Genomic DNA, 22,111 nt, shown 5'->3' on the forward strand with positions numbered 1-22,111 from the left:
ACCCAGAGTGCTGTAAAACACTATGGGATGGGTTATAAGTAAGTGCTATTGCTATTTACTCATGAAATTTGCCCACAAAAGAAAAAGAGGGAAAGGAATCCATAAACTGAGCAAAGGACAAGCTAAGCAAGCAAGTTTCTTATTAAGGGATGAGATGACAAAACAGATATAAACGGTTATTTCTTGCATTATTCTACGGCTACTAAAGACTGACCCCAATTCCCTATTTTTTGAAGTGGAAAACATATCTCTAGATTTTGGTGTTACTGATCAGAGCAGGATAAGAGTTTTATTCTTATAGTTTGAGACAGTTTGTCATAAACCTGAATTACACCAATATGCGTAAAATGCTTTTAAGATTATTATTACTCTAAAACTGTATGTATTTGGAAACAGCTGATAAGGAGATTTAGTCAAGTGTCATACAGCATTGCAGTTTTTTAAAAAATGAACTCAGCAATATAGTGATTGCAGTAAATGCATGGGCTCCCTTCCAAACCTTGAGGACTGCATCAATTGCATAGTTGAAAGGCAGGAAGCAGAAATGTATGAGTGCTCAAACATCCACAATGTCTGACACGCAGGTTACAAAATTTTCTTGAGAACCAGTTGATCTGGGAAGGGTCAACAGCTGTTTTCTGATGGTAAACAGATAATGCTAATCTGTGGGCTGGTGAGAAACTCCCAAAGCTCCAGTGTCTGCAATCTTGAGGCAATCATCTCCTTTGCCAAACTAACAGTTAAATCTTATGATGTTTGTGGATGTAGTGGAAACCAGGATGGTTTGTGCATATAAACTATATTTAGTTATATTTCTTCCTCTCTCCCTCCTATATGACTTTATTTCCTACAATTTCTTTCTCTATAACATTATTTAGCTTTCAAAGTAATAGCTTTATGGCTATGCATGTATAATAAGCTATATATAACTGAATACTTGGGAATTGATTAATCTATTGCAAGTTTACAAAGGGAATGGAGGAAAAAAATAACTTAGAATCTGAAACAAAATTAAAGTTCAAATCTATTTTGGAGGTGAGAGGGGATTAGCTATGCCATGAATTACATGCCGTATAAAAAGAAAATACTGCATTTGGGTAGAAAACAAACGAAAAGCAAATTAAACTTTCAGAGTGAAGTAGAGGGCACTGTCAATGTTAAATAGAACAAAACAAGAATGGAATTGTGAAAAAAGTTTACACTTTTACATTAAAGACAAAATCTGAAATATGCCAAAAAAGAGATTAGTATTTTGCAAATGAAGTAATTTATGAAATCTAGTAGTGCTGGAAAAACCACCAAATTTTGAGACCTTGAGTTAATAGCTTCACTAGGCTCTCTTTACATAATCATGTGTATTATTTCAATTGTGAAATACCCAATTAACATAATTCTCCCCTTTCCTTGCCAATCCATGTTTTATAACCAAACCAAAACACCTACTTTTCATCAGTGATAAAAAAAAATCCTAAGCATATTGTTTCTCATTTTTAAATCCCTTTAATTATGGCACCATTATCACTAGAAAAAAAGGGGGGATTGCTTCTGCTGCTCTGACCCTAAATACATTTATATCATTTTGTGGAAAAGGATAATAGATTCATAAGCAAAATTAATAAAATGAACATCTGCTATCTTATGTGCCTGGCTACCTCCTAACTTTTTTTTAATGAGACAGATGATGGGCAAAGCACATCCCTCATCAGTTGGTATGCACAGCCCAGCAGTTTACATCTTTCATGGCCATTTTTCTGATCTGTGTCCAGTGCTTGGTTCTATAGTTCACATTTGATTGTGTAGTTTCCCATTGCATTGTGTAAGTACAGTCAGATTTACTACTACCATTATATCTAACATACAGAGAATAGAGCAATTTGTATATTATGCACTGTGTTAGAAAATTCAGGCTCATACACCTGGTAATTTAAACATGTTGTTCACCAGCAAAAATAATTTTCAGGCTGACTATCCTTAGGGAAAGTGAAGAAGTGGCTTAGAATGGTAGATATCAGAAGCAGAGCTCATTTAATCATCGTAAAAGGTAAAGGTTCCCCCGCACATGCGTGCTAGTCGTTTCCAACTCTAGGGGCCAGTGCTCATCTGTTTCAAAGCTGAAGAGCCAGTGCTTGTCCGAGGACGTCTCCGTGGTCATGTGGCCAGCATGACTAGATGCCAAAGGCACACAGAACGCTGTTACCTTCTCACCGTAGTGGTCCCTATTTTTCTACTTACATTTTTACATGCTTTCGAACTGCTAGGTTGGCAGAAGCTGGGACGAGTAACAGGCGCTCACTCTGTTACGTGGCATTCGGGATTCGACCTGCCAAACTACCGACCTTCTGATCGACAAGCTCAGCGTCCTAACCCACTGAGCCACTGCGTCCCTTTTACCTTTAATCATGGTATTACCCATAATAAAATACACACAGGGAGTCTGAATAGTTTGTTTTATAAAAAGACCAATTTCTAAAACAAGGGAAAGGAGCAGCAGCAGATTCTGGATTCTGTATTTGTATAATGTAGCCTCCTTTTTTAAAATCTATCCAAAGTTAAGGAAGCCCACAGCTGCTTAATTTATGTCCAATAGAAATATTAATGCACTGACTGAATGGCAAATAGAAAAATCACCGGAAATTATAAAGGCCTGACCTAAATCAGCTTTGTTGTTCTAAACTCTTTTGGTAAAAAAAAAAGTATGTATTTTAGTTTTAAAAGAAAGGTGTTGATTCTGGCTGATCATTTTCCATTTTCTCAACACCTCAGAGTCATTTGTTATCACACTACAGTATAAATTATTAACACTCTAAAAGGAACACCTTCACGAGCATATTTTATATAGAAACTCATTCTCTCAAAATATTTCAGCCAGATGCCATCTTCTAATCTGTTAAAGTCTCCTCTTACCGAATGCAAATATAATGTACACTTTCGTTTGAGATTGTTTAAAAATTCAAGAAATTTAATGTTACCTTTCCTTTAAAAGAAAACCCCCAAAATTTATTCAACAATATCTTTTTGATAAGTCCGTGTCCTTCAACACACACAAAGCAATTACAAATTACAGCAAAAGGATAAAGTGAAAGTTTTTAGTTGTCTATAGAGTTTTGCAACCCTGGTAACGTCCAACCTTTTTTCGTACTCAAAAGTTAAGATGTTTTGCTTAAATATGTACCGATTTCCATTCAGTTAAGAAAATGAGGTTCCATCCAATAATCGGAAAACATGAATTTCCTGATCAGTAGTTTTAGAATCTGTTTTAAACCCACATTGCATGGTGGGAACACGAAGAATCTTCTCGCTCATGAATCGAACAGCGCCATTTTGACCTCTCCGCTCAGCGAAACTACATTTCCCAGCATGCTCAGGACAAGGGCTCGCGCCGTCTTGCCGCCTTCCTTACCCAATTGCTGAAGGCGGCAACGGAAGTCATCGGTCTTGGGGTTTTCTCGGCCTGCCGTGATGGCTCTTTTTCCTGCTTTTGCCGACGCTGCTAATGACGGAGACGTAGAAGCAAGCGAAGGCTCGAAAAGAGGTAATGACGTTGCTCTTGTTTATGTGCCTCAGTAACAAGCGGACTAAGAAGGCCCTCTTTGTTGAAACCGTATTTTGGTTTTCCTTTCGGACGTTCGTTTCTACGGATGCCCTTTGCAGCGTTCTCCGAGCCTAGGTCTGCCAAATGGATGGAACTACAACTCCCAGAATTCCTCCCCGCTGAGGCAGTCCACGCTACCCTGGCCGGGATTTCTGGGAGTTGTAGTCCCAACGCTTCTGGAGCTCTCTAATATATATGCCTTGGGGCAGGGGTAGGCAACCTCGGCTCTTTTATGACTCACGGACTTCAACTCCCAGAATTCCTGAGCCAGCCAAGCTGGCTCAGGAATTCTGGGAGTTGAAGTCCGTGAGTCATAAAAGAGCCGAGGTTGCCTACCCCTGCCTTGGGGTATGCAAAAAAGTTCTGAAACCATTCATTGACAGTATAGCATATTGACATATTGTAAGGCCTTGCTGCTGCATCAGCCCAAAGTTACAATTACTGGACCTGTTAACAAGCTGACCGTAAACGGGGGAGATACTCTTGCTTGCCCTACTAAGGTGACAAAAGAGATCTGGCTAAACAGAAATTCCATAGACTTGTGGTTAGTCTTATAAAAGGGTCACACGATGAGAATTCTGAAAAAATCCAGATGGCCAATTTCCACATACTTTTGGATTCAGAGAGGTCTTTTTTGAGAAGTGGGTGCACTGCTGCTTCCAGAATAGAATAGGAATAAGATTCTTTATTAGAAAAGAATAGAGCTGGAAGGGACCTTGGGAGGTCTTCTAGTCCAGCCCCCCACTCAAGCAGGAGAATCTATATCATCTCAGACAAGTGACTGTCCAGTCTCTTCTTAAAAACCTCCAGTGAAGGAGCGCCCACGATTTCTGAAGGCAAGCTGTTCCACAGGTTAGTTGTCCTCACTGTTAGGAACTTTCTCCTTAGTTTCAGGTTGTTTCTCTCTTTGATCAGTTTCCAACCATTGTTTCTTGTCCTGCCCTCTGGTGCTTTGGAGAATAATTTGACCTCCTCTTCTTTGTGGCAGCCTCTCAATATTGGAATACTGCTGTCATGTCGCCCCTGTTTCTTCTTTTCTTTAGACTAGTGAAACTCAAGTCCTGCAGCCGTTCTTCATATGTTTTAGTTTCCAGGCCTTTCATCACCTTAGTTGCTCTTCTCTGAACTTTTTCCAAGGTTTCAACATCTTTTTTGTAGTATGGTGACCAAAATTGGCTGCAGGTGTGGTCTCACTAGGGTTTTATAAAGTGGTACTAATACTTTGCTTGATCTTGATTGTATGCCTCTGTTTATACAACCCAGGATTGTACTACCTTTTTTGGCTGCTGCTGCACATTGCTGGCTCATAGTCAAGTGGTTGTCCACTAGCACTCCAAGGTCTCTCTCACAGTAACTGTTTTTGAGTCAGGTGACATCTAATCTGTACTTATATCTTTGATTTTTCCTGCCTAAATGTGAAACTTTGCTTTTCTCCACATTAAAACTCATTTTGTTGGATACAGCCCATTGTTCAAGTTTATCACGTTCTTTTTGAATTCTGACCTTGTCTTCTGGGGTGTTGGCTACTTCTGCCAGTTTGGTGTCATCTGCAAATTTGATGAGTTCCCCTTCTATTCCTTCATCTAAGTCATTGATATTGAAGGGTACTGGGTCTAAGACGGAGTCTTGTACCCACTGCTTACTTTTCTCCATGTGCATGTAGTACCATTGAGGACTACTCGCTGAATACAGTTTGTCAGCCAGCTACAGATCCATCTGATGGTGTTGTTGTCTAACCCACCTTTTTATAGCTTACTAAGCAGCAGGTTGTGGTCTACTTTGTCAAGTGCCTTACTGTAGTCTAAGTATACTATGTCCACAGCATTTCACTGGTCTACTAATTTAGTCACTTTATCAAAGAATGAAATAAGATTGGTTTGGCATGATCTGTTTTTGACATACTTGTGTTGGCTACTGGTTATAACTTTGTTTGCTTATAGTTGTTCGCAGATCAACTATGTTTTTGATTATCTTTTCCAAGATCTTCCCAGGTATTAATCTTACTCTGATTGGTCTACAGTTTCCTGGGTCTGTTTTTTTCCCTTTCTTGAAGATGGAAACCAGATCAGCCCTTTTCCATGCTGGCTACCAGTTATAACTTTGTTTATTGGCCAAGTGTGATTGGACACACAAGGAATTTGTCTCCGGTGCATAAGCTGTTAGTGTACATAAAAGCAATAAGTGATAAATCATGATCATAGTCATTGTAAAAATACAATCATCATAAATCATAAGATACAACACTTAGTGATAGTCATAGAATAGTAAATAAGCAATCAACACAAATCATAGTAGGATACTAAATAAAACAATATCATAAGATACAAGCAACAAAGTTATATTCATAAGGAGATAAGGAGATAGATAATAGGAAAGATGACAAAAATAATAGTAATACAGCCTTACTAAATAGTTTGACAGTGTTGTGGGAATTGTTTAGCAGAGTGATGGCATGGGGGAAAAACTGTCCTTGTGTCTTATTTGTTCTGGTGTGCAATATACATCGTATTTTGAGGGTAGAAGTTGAAACAGGATGTGAGAGGTCTGTAGATAGTTTCACAGCCCTCTTTTTGGTTCATGCAGTATACAGGTCCTCAATGGAAGGCAGGTTGGTAGCAATTGTCTTTTCTACAGTTCTAATTACCTGCTGAAGTCTGTGTCTATCTTGTTTGGTTGCAGTGCCAAACCAGACAGTTATAGAGATGCAGATAACAGACTCAATAATTCCTCTGAAGAACTGTATCAGCAGGTCCTTGGGCAGTCTGAGCTTTCTGAGTTGGCGCAGAAGGAACATTCTTTGTTGTGGTTTTTTGATGACTTTGTTGATGTTAGGTGTCTATTTTAAGTCTTGAGATATTATAGAACTTAGAAATTTGAAGGTTTCTACTGTTGATACTGTGTTGTCTAGTTAGTATAGTAAGACGTGGTAGTATAGGAGGGTTTCTGCTAAAATCTATCATTTCTACAGTGTTTAGTTCAAGTTTGTTCAGGCCACACCACAAGGCTAGTTGTTGAACCTCCCATCTGTATGCAGATTCATCGTGAGACCAATCAGTGTTGTATCATCTGCAAACGTCAGTACTTTTAACAGAGGGATCTTTTGAGATGCAGTCATTGGTTTATAGAGAGAAGAGAAGTGGAGAAAGCACATAGCCCTGGGGAGGGGGGGTCTGTTCTTAATTGTACAGGTATCTGATGTGATTTTGCCTAGCTTCACTGCTGCTTCCTGTCTGTTAGAAAGCTTATGATCCACTTACAAGTGTGGTCAGGCACAGCTAGATGATTTAGTTTAGAAGAATATCTGGAATGAAGGTATTAAATGCCGAGATGAAGTCTACAAAGAGGAGCCTTGCATAGGTCTTTGGAAATTCAAGATGTTGTAGGAAGTAGTGCAAAGCCATATTAACAGCGTCATCTGCTGATCTATTTGCTCGGTAGGCAAATTGCAAGGGGTCTAACAGTGGATCCGTGATGGTTTAAAGATTTCCTCTCCCAATGGGGCAATAACGTTTTACAGATTCAGGAAAGCATCTCCCCATCTCAGCTGCATGAAGGAGCCCGGAAGGACAAGGTTCCGGCTCATCCTACACGTTCCCTTAAGAAATCCCTGGTGACCAAGCAGGAAGATGTCCTAGTAGCTCTTGCCCAGCCAGGTCTCAGTAACACAGGCCAAGCATATTGGCATCGAGAGTGCAAGGGATTTGCAGGTAGATGCGTGTCATAAGCAAGCAGCAGTACTGTACTGAGCAGCATCAACTTTTCTCTACAGATTTTGGACTTCTTTACTGTATCTGACCTGTGCAAACCCAGGTGGTTGTCAGGGGGCAACAAGGGGGCTCTCTTTTGGTTGTCCAGATATGGCAGCCACACCCGCTGGATTCATGAATGCACCTGAGTGGACATCATCTTTTTGCAGGCTGAAAAATATATCTAGAATTGCTGCCTACTTTTGGTAAATTGTAGCCATCAATAAGCTATCAATCTTGTAGCTATCAATAAGCTATCAATCGAAACAAATTAGCATTTATCTAGGAGGCAAAGGAAAATAAAAAGATTCATCCATAACTGTAAAAAAAAACAATGGCAGTTTTATTGTTGTATTAACAATCTGTCTTTCTTCTGAATCTACAGATTTGAACTGGTTGACAAATCAAAGCTTCTGCAATGAAGATGCACTGAGATTGCACCAAAATGTTTTAGAAATTACAGACTGTGCTACTCCGCTCCAAAGGTAGTATAATACCTTTAGTGTTGTTCTTCATAATGTACTTTTAAAACAGAAAAAATATGGGCAGTTTTACCTTTCAGCAGCATCTGCCGGGAAGGGGCGGGTTGCACATCATGTGGGCCAGTCTGAGAAAAGCAGGAGTGTGACAGATGATGAAAGTGGCAAGAGCCTGAGGGTGCCCATGCTTATATAGTTGCTATAGCATTCTGTATTTATGCACACTAAATCACAAAGACTATTGTTTAAAATTCCTTCCTTCTTTTAAATAAGATGATAAGTTCTGGTTCTTTGGTGAAGATGGAACAGTACGATCATTTGTCACTGCTGCTCAGATTGATTTTTTTTCATTCTTAAAATTACCTTTTAATTTCATTTTTCTGATAGAAAGACTGTATATCTGTGTTCCAGAGGTGAGACATTTTAGAAGTTGGTGGTTGGGATAATTGGATTTCAGGTCCCTCAAACGAGAACATACCTGTTTGGCAAAGATAGGCAAATACATGATTTTATCGCTTTGGAAGAAAAATGTCATATGTAAACTAGCTATGAACTTTATAATTGCAGCCTAAATTTTCATATTTAAGTGTTGTGTTTGAAAAAATAAAACTTTAACGTGTGCTGTATAATCTGTGCCATCCTTAGATTTCATCTTTCATTTAAAAATACATTTTGTAGCATACCTTCTAGATCTTTCTATTTTCCAACAGATATAGGAAGATCATTGATAATGTGATTTTTATCTGTTTTATAAGCAATACAGCCACCAGTTTTGAACTCCCAGAAGAAAGGGAAGCCAACAAAAGTTTCCAAGTGTCATCTAAAAAAAGAAAGAAAAAGAAAAAGCAACGAGACCACAAGAAAAATAAAAAGAAAAGAAGAAAAGAATGGACCACTAGTGGGTCTGAACCTGAGGATGCGAGAGATGATAAAAATAATGAAAAAAGAGGAACAGAATTGAAGTACGTAAGTACATTTCATTTCTGAACTTACACTTCTTATAGATCCAATCACTTCTTCCTTTTTCTGATTAGTAATATTACTGACAAAGAGTTCAGCTATGAGAATAAGATAATTCATGCAGAAGCCGTGCCCACCCCATTGCCGGCAATGGCAAAACCGTCCCGATACATTGCGCGACGTCACGTGACGTGAGTTTGACATGTTTGCTCTAATCCATAATACTTTTATGTGGACATACAAGTCCTGTTGGAGTTTGGAATTACTCGAATGGGAAAGAAAGAATGCAGGTTTAAATGGGGTCAGCACATTCTTTTCAATGTTTGGAGATGCTAGCAATATCTGTCCTCTGTTCAAAATGTGGGGCTTTGAGGTTCTTCTCCTCCTCTCTCACTGACACTGTGATACGGATAACAAATAGACACAATACATTGTTTATAAACTGGCTTGACGGTCAAGATCAAGCTGTAGTGATAGCCATTTAAAATAAGTATATGATGTATTATTAATGTTTAGAATAACTGGCAGCCAGTCTTTGTACCACTGAAATCAGTGAGTAATTGGCTGTAAATTTTTGAGAAGCTGTAATTTGACTAATGTTAGTTAATCATTCATTCAGCTTTTGGAATGAGGCACTGTTATAAGTTATATCCTGTGAATAACAATTTTGGGTTATTCACATTTTTGTGGTTATTCATATCGGGCAAAAATTCTCCATTGCCACAAGCAATAGAACTAAATATTAGAACCTGGCGCTTATCACTTTAAGAATCTGAATTCCAGGTTGGAATTCTAAGAAACAGTTTTATCTTCTTTTGCTCACCAGAAATATATGCAAGTGTCTATTAGCGTGTCTTAAATTCCTTTGCAAACTGTTCAGATTAATATGAGCTGGAGTGGGCCAAGTTTCTGAGCAGATAATTTTGGGCTCCTTTTTGTATTAATTTAGCACTCATTTTAGAACTTCAGTAATTTGGATGATCTTTAACCTGCCTTTCTTTTCAAACCCTTTTCCTGTAAATGTACTCTTTGAATATTTTCAAATACCGTAGCTTTCGGCACAATACTGGGAAAGATTTCAAAAGAAAGCAAATACTAGCTTTCCATCAGTCATTTTATTCACATGTTAAAGAAGTGTAGATATCAAGGTTAATCCACGTTAATATTTTTGTTTTTAAGCTTTGTGATCCTTTTGTAATACTACATTGAAATGTCTCTTGTATTACTTAGCTCTTGTTAGTGACTGATTATTTACAAAATCTCACAAAAAAGGTGCTGTGGTACATATTGTCCTTCTGCAGTTCAGATGCTTTCCCCCTCAAAAAATAATATATACTGATGGCTCTAGATATATAATAACTCATAAATAAAGCACAGTGCCTTAAAATGCTATGTCCCAATACTGTTTTAAATAACAGCAGAGGGAGGGTAATTATGTTTGCAGCACCTCAATGCAAATCCAGCTAATTCTAAAAGAGGAAATACAGAAGTAGTAAAAAAAAATACTTTACATATCGAATGAATTGGTTCAGGATCCTACCTCTATTTACTTGTGGCTGAAGCTGATGTGGCTTATTTCTGAGTAGATAGCGATAAATCCTACTGATCACATGATGTGTAAAATTTTCACTTCATTCAGTAGTTTGGCTTTTCTTTCTCTTTTTTCATAGGTTTTGCGGGTTTAAGAGGAAGCCTCAATTTTAGTTCGTTTAAAGTAAACTGCTTAAATTTTTGTTTTAGATCTTATTTGATTTGTACTAGAGGTAGTCCTCGACTTACGACCACAATTGAGCCCCCAAACCTCTGTTACTAGACAAGTCCATTGTTAAGTGAGTTTTGCCCCATTTTACAACCTTTCTTGCCACAGTTGTTAAGTGAATTACTGCAGTTGTTAAGTTAGTAGCACGGTTGTTAAGTGAATCTAGTTTCCCCATTGACTTTTGCATGTCAGAAGAACACAAAATGTGATCACAAGACCCCGGGACACTGCATTAAACAAAAATACATGCTAGTTGCAAAGGGTCCTGAATTTTGATCATGGGATCATGGGGATGCTGCAAGGGTCGTAAGGGTGAAAAATGGTCATGTCACTTTTTTCCGTGCCATTGTAATTTTGAACGGTCATTAAACGAATGGTTATAAGTCAAGGACTACCTATGCTTATTTTCCCCTTCCCTCATTTTAAATTTATTTTTGCAGCTTAGAAGAACAAAACACAAATGTGCCTTATCCCTCTACTTGGCTTGATGACGTTCAGGGTTTGACAGCAGAAGGATTCAGAACAGATAAGAAGCCAGACCCTGCAAATTGGCAATATAAGTCATTATATCGAGGCAACATTGCAAGGTAATCAATCTGGTAGCAGTAACGGTTTAGACAATATTATTGAGAGTAAAAAATAAATTTATGAATACTAATGATCTGTGGTTCAGGGAGAACTTTGGGCATCTTCTTGTATGCAATTTGTAAAAAGCTCAGCGATATTCTCTTCCTTTAGTCCCTCCCTCCCTTATTTTGGCTAGATGTGAGAACAAACAGCAGCCTGTGTGCCTTGCTCAATTTTGTGAAACAAAGCTGCTCCATGATCTGGAAGTGAGGGGGGAAGTTAGGATTTGGGAGTTTTGCTGTGTAGTCACAATTGGGTACTTGACCGTAATGCAGTTTAGCTGCGTTGTCCTGGTTGGTATTGATATTTAACTGACTGCTGACTTAAAATTCAAAGCTAAGCTGCTGAGCATGTGGATGTTTTAAAAAGGATTGATATAAAAAGTTCATCTTTTTTTTTAATAGGCAACTCATCTTGCACATAATAGAATCCCCTGAGAATCTTTCCAGATTTATACGTCCTAAAAATGTTTTGAAGCCTGTTGTCACAGGAAAAGACATTTGCTCTCTAGTGCCATAATTCCGCCCAGTGAGTTCATTTACTAATCACCACCTGAGTCCTGTTTTAATTCTAATTTAATAAGTTCCGACTCTGCAGAGCCAACAGTCGAATGATCTTGCACCTGGCAATGCTAGCAAAACAGTTGACTTGCCCAAGTTTCACATTGGAGGGTGTCAGTTTTGCATCTGGGAATCCTCTGTCATTGATTGTTCAGCAGTATATTCTTTTGCAACTTTCTAGCCTAGCCTAGTCCTGTTCTCCCGCCCCCACCTAATATGCAGTAGAGTAGGATTCCTGCTTTTTAATAGTGGGAAGATGAACAGTGGACAACAGGATAAGCTAGGAAAATTGCCCTGAAAGTTTTGGTAATCAAGACTTCCAGTTTGTGACCAGGCAATAAACTTGGCAGTGTAGTGGAATGTACACCTGTAGGAGCAATAGAGGATAGTTTTGGCAACACAGGGTTTTCCCAAAAAGAGGCATGAATTAAGAGAGCTGGAAGGGGGTAAGTGGGTCTGAGTAGCCATCCCAAGTATCTCTCAGATATATCCGGTAGGTTAAAAAAGTTTTAACTTTAGTTTGGCAAAATTCTATCCCTTAGATATAAGCAAATATAGGATTGAACTCAATTAAATCTCAATGTCTTGTCTTATGCCTGACGAGATTGATCAGTTTATAGATAGTTCTAGTATCCATTTGTAACTTTTTTAAAAATATTTTTTTTAGTTTCAAAATATGCCTTTATTCTGCACTATGTTAAAAACAGCTCGTGTATATTGCCTTGCTTTTTGTACTTTCAGTGCTTTCCATGCATAATGAACTTATTTAAAGTTCATTATGATAGTTCCTGCCTCTAAGTAGGGAAGGCAAGGCACAAATTGAAATAATTGATAAATTCATTTTAATAAGGGAGCCAAGATAATTGCAGAAATTAAGGAGCTGCCTACTGATGATTAACCCTCAGGTTGTGGTTTTTGAGGTGGTAATCCTGCTTACATTTGCCATTGGAGGACCAGTGCTGAATTTGTGGGAGTTGCTTTCCCACTTCATGGTTTGATTATGCTGCCTGTCTAATGTCTTAGAGGTCAGTAGTTTCTGGGGAAGGCTCAGAGAGTTTATGGGAGGAAACATTCATGAATAAAATCTTAAAGCTACGATGATCAGGGCCTGAGAGAGGCTTTTCTCCAAAGACTGCCTCGGGAATAGTCAGTTTTAACTATTACTTTTAAAGGTATAAGAGACGAAGCAACTTCTGCCTTGGCCTTCCACCTAAGGAGCAACGTATTATTTGGGAGAGCTCAGCAGCAAAAAAACCCTCTTCCTATAAGCGACTGGAACGCTACTTCACAAAAGGTGGCCGGAAGCTCCTGAATGAGGAAGGTCTTCGTGTCAGCAGTAAAAATCAAGATTCCTCATCTGGCTCAGCCTCCTGGATACCAATTTTGCAACTAGATCCAGCAGAGGCTCCTTCTACAAGCTGGGTAAACCCTCTTGGGGTTTATGATCTGCCGACCACACTGTGGCTACAAGGAAAAGGGCCCCCGGCTCAACATGGCTTACCAAATAAGCAAGAGCCTCAAGAGAACCCCCAGAATGTAGACTCTCCCCTAATGGCAAAAGTGGAGGAGTATAACTGCAGAGTCAGAGAGAATCCCAGGGACGTCAACGCATGGATGGATTTGGTTTCTTTTCAGGTAGGCATGTACGTGTTAACATTTAAAGTTGCAATGGAAAACTATGACCAAAGGCCATTATTTGAGAGGAGCAGATTGGATTCTGGAATATTCTCCACGTATTTTAATTAAATGCCCATTTCCCCCCTAATGTTGAGGAGTTGCATTGTATATTTAGAAGGCCAGGTCTCAGAAACTGACAGGTGCTTAGTATGCTGTCAGTGCCGTTTTCTACCGGTTCCTGCATTGCTTCGCCACTCTTGTATCTTCTGTGAAAACAAGAGGGTACGGGTGTTTGTTACTTGCCAATCACTCAGCAATGAGTTGTTGATGAGTGGTGATGGTGCTGAGCCAGGGGATACTTAGGACTGGCCCTCAAAGTTCCACCCATCACAGCATCCCCTAGTCCAGGGGTAGGCAACCTTGGCTCTTTTATGACTCATGGACTTCAACTCCCAGAATTCCTGAGCCAGCCATGCTGAGGGGAAAGGGAGAGGTTTCCAAGCTGAGCCATGCTGGCTCAGGAATTCTGGGAGTTGAAGTCCACGAGTCATAAAAGAGCCAAGGTTGCCTACCCCTGCCCTAATCACATGTTTGCGATTCAGATGCTTGCGCTTATGATGGTTACAATGTGCCACAGTCACATGATTACCATTTGTGACCTTCCCTGACAGCTTTCCAGTAATAGAGTCAATGGAGAAGCGGCAGGGAAAGTTGCAAGTCATTCTGGTAAAGACCTCCCAGCCATCCTGCACTCACGGTTTCCATACTGTCCATCCTCAGCCTTCCTGCCCTCATGTCACCACAGACCAGGCTATCTGTCCCCCGGCTTTCCTCTGCTCACTCCTGCAGTGGGCCTCTCCCATCCCCCTGAAACACACTCTGCAGCACCCCCCTGCTCCTTACCTGAGACGCCCACCGCTTCCTACTTAACAACCCACTCGTCTTGGTTTTATGATAGCAACTGGGACTGCCAGGATTGTTGTCGCTAAGTGATGTGTGGCTAAGCCTGACATGTTTAAGAACCACATCGCTTAGCGATGTGCCTTGGCTGTTGATTTCACTTCCTCCAGTACCCAGTTCAAAACTTAGCAGTTGGATTGGCTGTGGGTTTTGCCGAAGGATGTTCAATTCCATGTCAGCTTTACTTCAAATACCTTATATTCTCTTTTTTTGTTCTTTTTATTTTTAAGGATGAGCTCATGAGACATCCTAGTTGTTATGCCATCAGTGAGGGAGAACGGGAAACGAGAAAGAAATCATCCAAGCTAATACTGGAGAAGAAGCTGGCCATTTTGGAAAGAGCAATAGAAAACAACCCAAATGAAGTGGACCTGAAACTAGCACGGCTAAAACTTTGCATAGAATTCTGGGAGCCATCTGCTGTGGTGAAGGAATGGCAAAAATTGATTTTCTTGCACCCAAACAACCCAGCCCTCTGGCAGAAATACCTCTTATTCTGCCAAAGTCAGTTCAGCACCTTTACTGTCTCCAAAACACATGGCTGTTACGGAAAATGCCTGAGCACGTTATCAGCCGTGTATGATGGCAGTATGCTATCCCATCCTGCACTGCCAGGGACAGAGGAAGCCATGCTAGGTAAGAGGGCATTTGAGCTTCTTTGGCCTTTTAAAAGACCAATCCCCTCTCCGGTCATGACATGTTTTGATCTTTGGGGACTTGTGTTTGCTTATGAGGCAGGATGATAATGGTGATGATGATGGTGGAGGTGGTGATGATCAGATCTCATCTCAGTTTTTGGTTTGCATAGATCATGGTTGATTCTCATTGGCTGTTTTGGGGGTCCAGTTTCCTCTTTTCTTTTTTTTTCTTGTTTTGTGTTCCTTTACAAATCAAGTTGTTTTTGTAGACAGTGCTGCAGCTGACAGAAACTTCATTTATGAAGCTGATGACTCAAATCAAAAACACATTTTCCAATATGAGGGGTGGTGGGGTAAATGTGAAAAAAAAACATAAATAAAAACATGTTTTCAATCATAGCCAAATTGTCCTTTTGATCTAAAAGTCCCCTGCGATTGCTTTTTCAACACAGATCACAAGTAATCTCTTCAGAGAGACTTTAATACGTGACAGTTTCTTCTGTATTATGGGATCACTAATAATGATCTTGCCCTTGGCAGAAATCCTTAAATAAGCCTGCCTGCTCAGCCGAAAGAGTTGTCCCCCTGAATCCTGCAGACTCTTCCTTTGTTCTAGCCTTCCAGTTTGGCAGTTGGGCTGTAAGATTCATCATCTCTTCACAGCATTGCTATTTGCCAAGCCGGTTAATAGTTGTGGGAATTCGTACTTCATGCATGGAAGATGCTATGCTGGGAAAGGTTGTGCATATATGTATAAAAAAAGGACCCACTAGAAGCCAGGGGCCCCTCTGTTGGAGTTTGTTGACCTTGGACTCGAGTGTTGGACTACAGTTCCAATCGCCCTCAGTATTCCCAGTGCTGCACTAGCTGGAGTTGACAAGAATTATGGTGTAATAGTTCCTGGAGGCCTCAGATCAAGGGAAGCTGGGCTGGCTATTTTTGATATCAGTGAACACAGTTGAAAGATGAGCTTGTTGTTAGGTTAGCAGCAGTATTTAAAAATACTTTCAGGTACCCAACTGAATCCTTTCTTCTGTGAACTTTGATTTCTTTTTGAGAAATATATTGGGCTCAATCTCAACAGTATTGGCCAGGTCTGGAGTAAATTGATTTTGACACAGTATTAAAGTTGGTAGACATTCCCAGATGGGCAAGTGTTAGAAAAAATGCTATTGGGTGCCAGAATTTATTTATTTATTTATTTATTTATTTAATTTGTATACTGCCCTTCTCCCGAAGGACTCAGGGCGGTGAACAGGGCAATACATAATAAAAAACAGGATACAAAAAATAAAAAGTAATTAAACAGCAATGCCCGTAAATAAATTAGTACACATAAAAAGTTAAAACCGATTTATAAAACCCAACCCCATCCCATCAGGCCAGGCCAGCTTGTTCTAAAAGGAAGGTTTTGAGATCGCGCCGGAAGGAGCGAAGGTCGGGGGCTGTCCGGAGCTCAACCGGCAAGCGGTTCCATAGGTCCATAGGTCCAATAATGAGGGTGCCTTTTTTTTTAATGAGTAGATCTCACCTGACGGTCTCATTTATTGATTCAGAACATCGAGCCGTTGACGGTCACTTATAACCATATCGTGTTTTGTTTTCAATCTTGTTAAGAAAATACATCAGCCTTTAAATGAGAGGCTTTGAACAGGGGATGATGAAGAAAGTTAAAGTGAAAGCTTCTCCACTTAGTGGTTCTTTCTCTCATTGCCTGTCATAGTGACTACCTGTCAGAAAGGAACACAGTGGAAGTTGGATGCTTCAGAAAGTTGTTTAGGTGCAGTCACTACTGAGTTGATCCAAATGCGCCTACTTGGCTTTATGGTCAGAAGACGAGACTCGCTGTCTCAGTAACTCCGTGACTTGGCGTTTGGCTCGCATGCACATAGCCTCGAGCACAATCCCACTCATTGTGTGTCATCTGACTGAAACAACTTTTATCTTTGGGACCTAGGATGAGTAGCTATAACTTGGAATGAGTTACCGAAATCGCCCGATAGGGAAGGAGGTAGCTTCTTCTGTTCCTAAGTTTTAATTCAGCCATTTTTGTTTCTCCGTTTCTGATGTATCAGACATAAAAGTTTTTTATGTTTTCAAGGGACAAGATTTTTAATTAAAAATAAAATAAAATAAAATAGAAAATGTGCACAATGTGCAGTTGGCTGTATACCGACTGCATTCCAAAATATCCCTGGTTGCATTCCTGAATTTGACTTCTAATTCTCAAAAAAGTTACTTCTGTTTACAGTTTTGTGAAATCTTGGAAGCATTTAAGTTTGAACTGAAAGAAAACAATGCTTAATCCTGTTTGGCAACCTTGATTTCTTTTTTTAAAAAAAATATTAGTGGTTACATGTCTTCATTTTTTAATGCGGTTGTTAATTCAGACTCTGGGACTTGCTAATAGAGATGTGGCAATAAATAACAAAAAAGGAAATTGTCATCTGTATCTGAACAGCTGTTACATGAACCGTTGTTTCTTTTTCTCCCAAGCCATTTTTCTTCAACAGTGCCATTTCCTTAGGCAGGCTGGTCATTCAGAAAAAGCTGTGTCCCTATTCCAAGCCCTGCTTGACTTTACCTTTTTCAAACCAGATAATGTCAAGGACTTGCCAACAAGAGGACAGGTAAAAACTAGCCTCTTCATTCCTTCCAATTTCTCCTTCCCCAGCTAACATACTTAAAACAAGCTAATAACCTGGCAAATGTATGAACTCAGCTTTGCTCTATGTTTTCTTTGTTCCCTGAACATATACATAGGAATGCATGATTTATATAGTAAACTACTGATCTTGCTGGATCTTCCTTAATTAGCCCCGATTTGCTCCTTGAACTAGAAAACATGTTAATGTTGAAAATAATTTAGACTGTGTGCCGTGGACGATCATGAATTGCTTTGCTCAGTATTTCTGCAACCTGAGAAGCCTAGACCAAATAGACTTGCACCTTGCAAATGGGTCATGCCCTATAGCTCATGGATCTGGGAAGGAATTAGAATCTGCACCTCACCATCTTGCAGGATGGAGACTTTGCTTAGCAATAAATAGCATAAATAAGTGAATGCAATTTTGCAGTTATCTTTTAGGCATTTTAGGGTTGCTTTGTTATTTATAGTTTAAATGCCAACGAGGCTGAGTTTCAAATATATTAGTGATTGGCATATTCTCATCACCAACCTAGAACAATGAAATAAAGACCAAAAAAGAAATATCACAAAGATGTATGACTTTAACTGTATTAATCCTTTGGTTTCTGTATTGGTTTTTAGTGATTACCAGTGCTTTATTGTCATGGTAACTCAGAACTGAAAGATTGAAGATTATATAAGCTAAGCAATTCTAAAATCATTTTTCAATTAGGAATTGATTCAAATCTTAAAGTGGCTTCTAACCAGAATACCAGTGTGGATAACACAGTTAATACAAATTTCTATTTATGTCTTGGAACAGAAATGTTTCTTTTATGTGAAGAGTACGTATAAATAATGATGAGCTGAGATGTCCCAAGTCTGTATCTTATCTTAGCCATAAACTCATTAGCTTGGCTTGTTGAACAACTAAGCAGTTGTTTACTGTTATGTAACAAGGCTGGGGTTTGCCATCCACAAAGGATGAGGATCGGAAGCATCTGCTTTTTTTGCCACACCACGATTTATCTTTACATCTAGAAATGGCAAGCTATTCGTTTATTAAAACTTTCCAGGATCAATGGTTGGTTTAACCCTATAAGCCCGTATTATTATAAATTTATCAGGAATCCCAGTACAGACATAAAGACACATTTGATTGCTTTAATTCAGAATATGAGTGCTACCAAGTTCTGGTTCCTTTCTCAGGGCTGAACAGTGGATGAAAAGCAGGAGTAATTTTGGAGTACAGGTATATGGCTCATTGCTCTAGTTATGTAACACTCTTTATGGTTTAGCTGGATGTACTGGATGACTTTTAAGTAGCCTCACAGCTAGAATGTTATTTGCACGTTAAATTTGATGTTTGAATCGTCTTACAAATCTGCTTTTTTTGTTGTTGTTTAGCATTGTCCTTTTCTATCCTCCCCTCCCCCCTCAGCTCTGGTTAAAACCTGCTTTGTGTAAAAAAAAATTGGCTAGTATTACACTTACTTCAAAATAAAGAGCTTTCATCATTTTCATTTCTGCCAACAACTGAGATGAAATGCATTGCTGGCTGGTGAATTCTTTATGGAAGGCACCTAAATTGGAAAAGACTGATAGAGAAGCCATTAGTCTTTAAAGTAACCCGGTCTTGGTCCATAGAATTCTTTGAAGAAGGATGCTGTACTGTCATTCTCTTTCCATTACTCCAGCCTTGGCCAAATTGCCTAACAATTCTTGAGTCCAAGATCAGTAGTCGTCCTTAAGTTAGATAAGGTGTTTGTTGGTTTGTTTGTTTATGTGTTATTTCCTACCTTTATTATTCTATTGTTTGTGTGACCTGTCCTTTTTAATTTTTAATTTTTATTTTAATTCCATTTATATCCCACCCTTCTCCGAAGACTCAGGGCGGCTTACAAGCTTAGCAGTAGCCTTCATTCTATGTATATGCCTGCTTATTAGGGCTTTCACACACACCCCAAGCGGCATTATTACAAAGTCAGCTTAATTGCCCCCAACAATCTGGGTCCTATTATTTATATTTACATCATTATAAATTGCTGAGAACCAGTTTGGTTCAGTGATTAAGGCACCAGACTAGAAACCAGGAGACTGTGAATTCTAGTGTGACCTTAGGCATGATAGCCAGTTGAGTAACTTGGGGCAAGTTAGGCTTGGGTAACAAAAAAAAAGGGGGGGGGGAAGCAGACTCTGTACTTAACGGGGAAAATGCTAGCAAGAAAAAAATATATGTGTAGATATTAATCAAATAAATATTAATTTAACATTCATCCAATTTTAATGAAATTAATCAATTGTTTAAGGTTATATAGTTGTATATATGGATCGTGCAGTTTTGAAAAAAACAAGCTTTTTTTAAAAAAAAAAGTAATAGGAACATATGTGGCAGCATTAATCATCTTTAGAAGACATTTTTCCTAACTTTTTTTAATAACTTGTTCTAAAAATTTATATTAAAAATCCCAGCCATTTAATGGAATATTTAATGGGAGATATTATAAGAACATTTTAAAGTGATTGATGAATTTTGGAATCTTGCTTAAAGTATTTGATTATAATTTCGTGTATTTATTCATCTTTCCCCAATTCCAGAGGGAATTCTTTGAACCTTTTTGGGACAGCGGAGAGCCTCGAATTGGAGAAAAAGGAGCTAAAGGTTGGAAGGCCTGGATGCATCAACAAGAGAAGGGTGGCTGGGTGGTCATCAATCCACCTGGTAAATATTTTGCATTTCAGATTTGAGAGTTGCTAGGGCACGTTATAAAGTCACACTCCTCTGTTGGTTCTGGTTTCCCCCCCCCAAAAAAATAGATAATTTATGAAATGTCTACACTGCCTTAGTCACGCTGATATGGTTCATTATGTCTGCAAGTTAGAACAGTGTTCTCCAGTTCTTTGCTTTCTGGATTTAATGAATTATAAATCCATTTCACATCAGCCAGTACAGATACTGTCTGGCTTACTGAAGAAAAATGGGAGTTGTACTTTAATATTTCCAAAGGCATTAGTTAAGTTAGGCTGAGCTGAAAAATAGCTTGCAGTCTGCAATCATCTTGTTGAGCCTAAGAAGAAAGAAGTTTTTCAGTCCCAAAGGATGATTTGAAAAACAAAAGGGTTGCCCGCATTTCTTTGTTTTTTAGTGTCCTTCTGATTTTAGTGAGGATTGGGTTATATAAATTGCTTTGGACAGGCAGAAGGCCTTAGATTATTAAAGTGAACATAAAGGTTCTGGTACAATTTAAACACTTTTAGTAGTAACATTTATTCAGCTTGTGAATAACAGATATACGAACATGTAGTGACTCAGCGGTGGCTCAGTGGGTTAGGACGCTGAGCTTGTCGATCAGAAGGTCGGCAGTTTGGCGGGTCGAATCCCGAGTGCCGCATAACAGAGTGAGCGCCTGTTACTCGTCCCAGCTTCTGCCAACCTAGCAGTTCGAAAGCACGTAAAAATGCAAGCAGAAAAATAGGGACCACTATGGTGGGAAGGTAACAGCGTTCCGTGCACCTTTGGCGTCTAGTCATGCCGGCCACATGACCACGGAGACTTCCTCGGACAAGCGCTGGCTCTTCGGCTTTGAAATGGAGATGAGCACCGGCCCCTAGAGTCGGAAACGACTAGCACGCACGTGCAGGGGTACCTTTACCTTGAGTGAGTTGGAGGATTTGTTTCTTGGCATTTATTTGGTGAAGGACAGGATAGTCATTGATTATGAACAGTGAGCATTTGTTTTACTATAATCTTGATTTTGTTGTTGTTCTTAAGTCAGCGTAGACTCCTGGCAACTGCCTGGACAAATTGCTGCAGTTTTCTTGGCAACATTTCAGAAGAGATTTGCCATTGCCTGTTTCCTAAGGCTGAGAGAGAAGACTGGTTTTGTGCCTCTGGCGGGACTGGAACTCACTGTGTCCTGCTTTCTAGCCTGGTGCCTTAACCACTAGAGCAAACTGGCTTTTTTTTGACCCTGAATTACTTCCGTCTATTTAAAATTTACTGTATAAATATTTTTGCTTTTTCTTGTCATTCTTTTTTTTAACAATGTGAAGTAATGCAAAGCATATTATTCTTCTCTAAGAATACTCTTCTTATTTAGGTAAACTTGTTTGCCCTGGCCTGATCTTATCATTCTCATTGTCCATTTGGCATCCTGTCTTTAAACGGTGGTCATTCTATGGAAAATTTAAGGATGTTGAAGATCGCACTTGCGTGCACCCTCATCCTTCTCAGTCCTTAGTTATTATGAGCAGGCTTGGCCATCTTATAATGAGTTTTTCTTTTAAATTTGAAGTAAACTTTTTAGAATGTGCATATCCAGCTGCAATTTTGAAAAATTCACTAATGTGATTCTAAATAGATGAAGATGAGGAAGATGTAGAGGATGAAGAAGAAATAAAGGATAGATCTCTACCGAAGTGGCAAAACTGGCTTCATATTGAACGCTCCCGGGAAGCAAGGCACTGGTTGCCCTGGCATCCAGAAAAAAACAAGAAACAGTCATCAGAAGATTGTGAAGATCCAGAGAGGCAGGTTGGTATGA

At 39.3% G+C, this 22,111-nt stretch overlaps 1 protein-coding gene across 2 annotated transcripts in view; it reads left to right on the forward strand.

The window, feature by feature from the left end:
• Positions 1-3,390: 3,390 nt before the first annotated feature.
• NRDE2 (NRDE-2, necessary for RNA interference, domain containing) overlaps positions 3,391-22,111 on the forward strand; it is a 30,107-nt gene continuing 11,386 nt past the window's right edge. Inside the window, exons 1-9 of one of the 2 annotated variants that reach the window (XM_081341220.1) lie at positions 3,391-3,532; positions 7,724-7,823; positions 8,573-8,779; positions 10,977-11,123; positions 12,896-13,358; positions 14,531-14,936; positions 17,435-17,568; positions 20,166-20,289; positions 21,929-22,101. In XM_081341220.1, the coding sequence (XP_081197346.1) occupies positions 3,460-3,532; positions 7,724-7,823; positions 8,573-8,779; positions 10,977-11,123; positions 12,896-13,358; positions 14,531-14,936; positions 17,435-17,568; positions 20,166-20,289; positions 21,929-22,101 (1,827 nt within the window). In that variant the 5' untranslated portion in view covers positions 3,391-3,459. The remainder of the gene's footprint in view (positions 3,533-7,723; positions 7,824-8,572; positions 8,780-10,976; positions 11,124-12,895; positions 13,359-14,530; positions 14,937-17,434; positions 17,569-20,165; positions 20,290-21,928; positions 22,102-22,111) is intronic. The other variant, XM_081341221.1, reaches the window with a different exon arrangement.

Source organism: Vipera berus, assembly GCF_964194415.1.
Source record: "Vipera berus genome assembly, chromosome: 1".
In the NCBI taxonomy this organism is placed as follows: Eukaryota; Metazoa; Chordata; class Lepidosauria; order Squamata; family Viperidae; genus Vipera; species Vipera berus.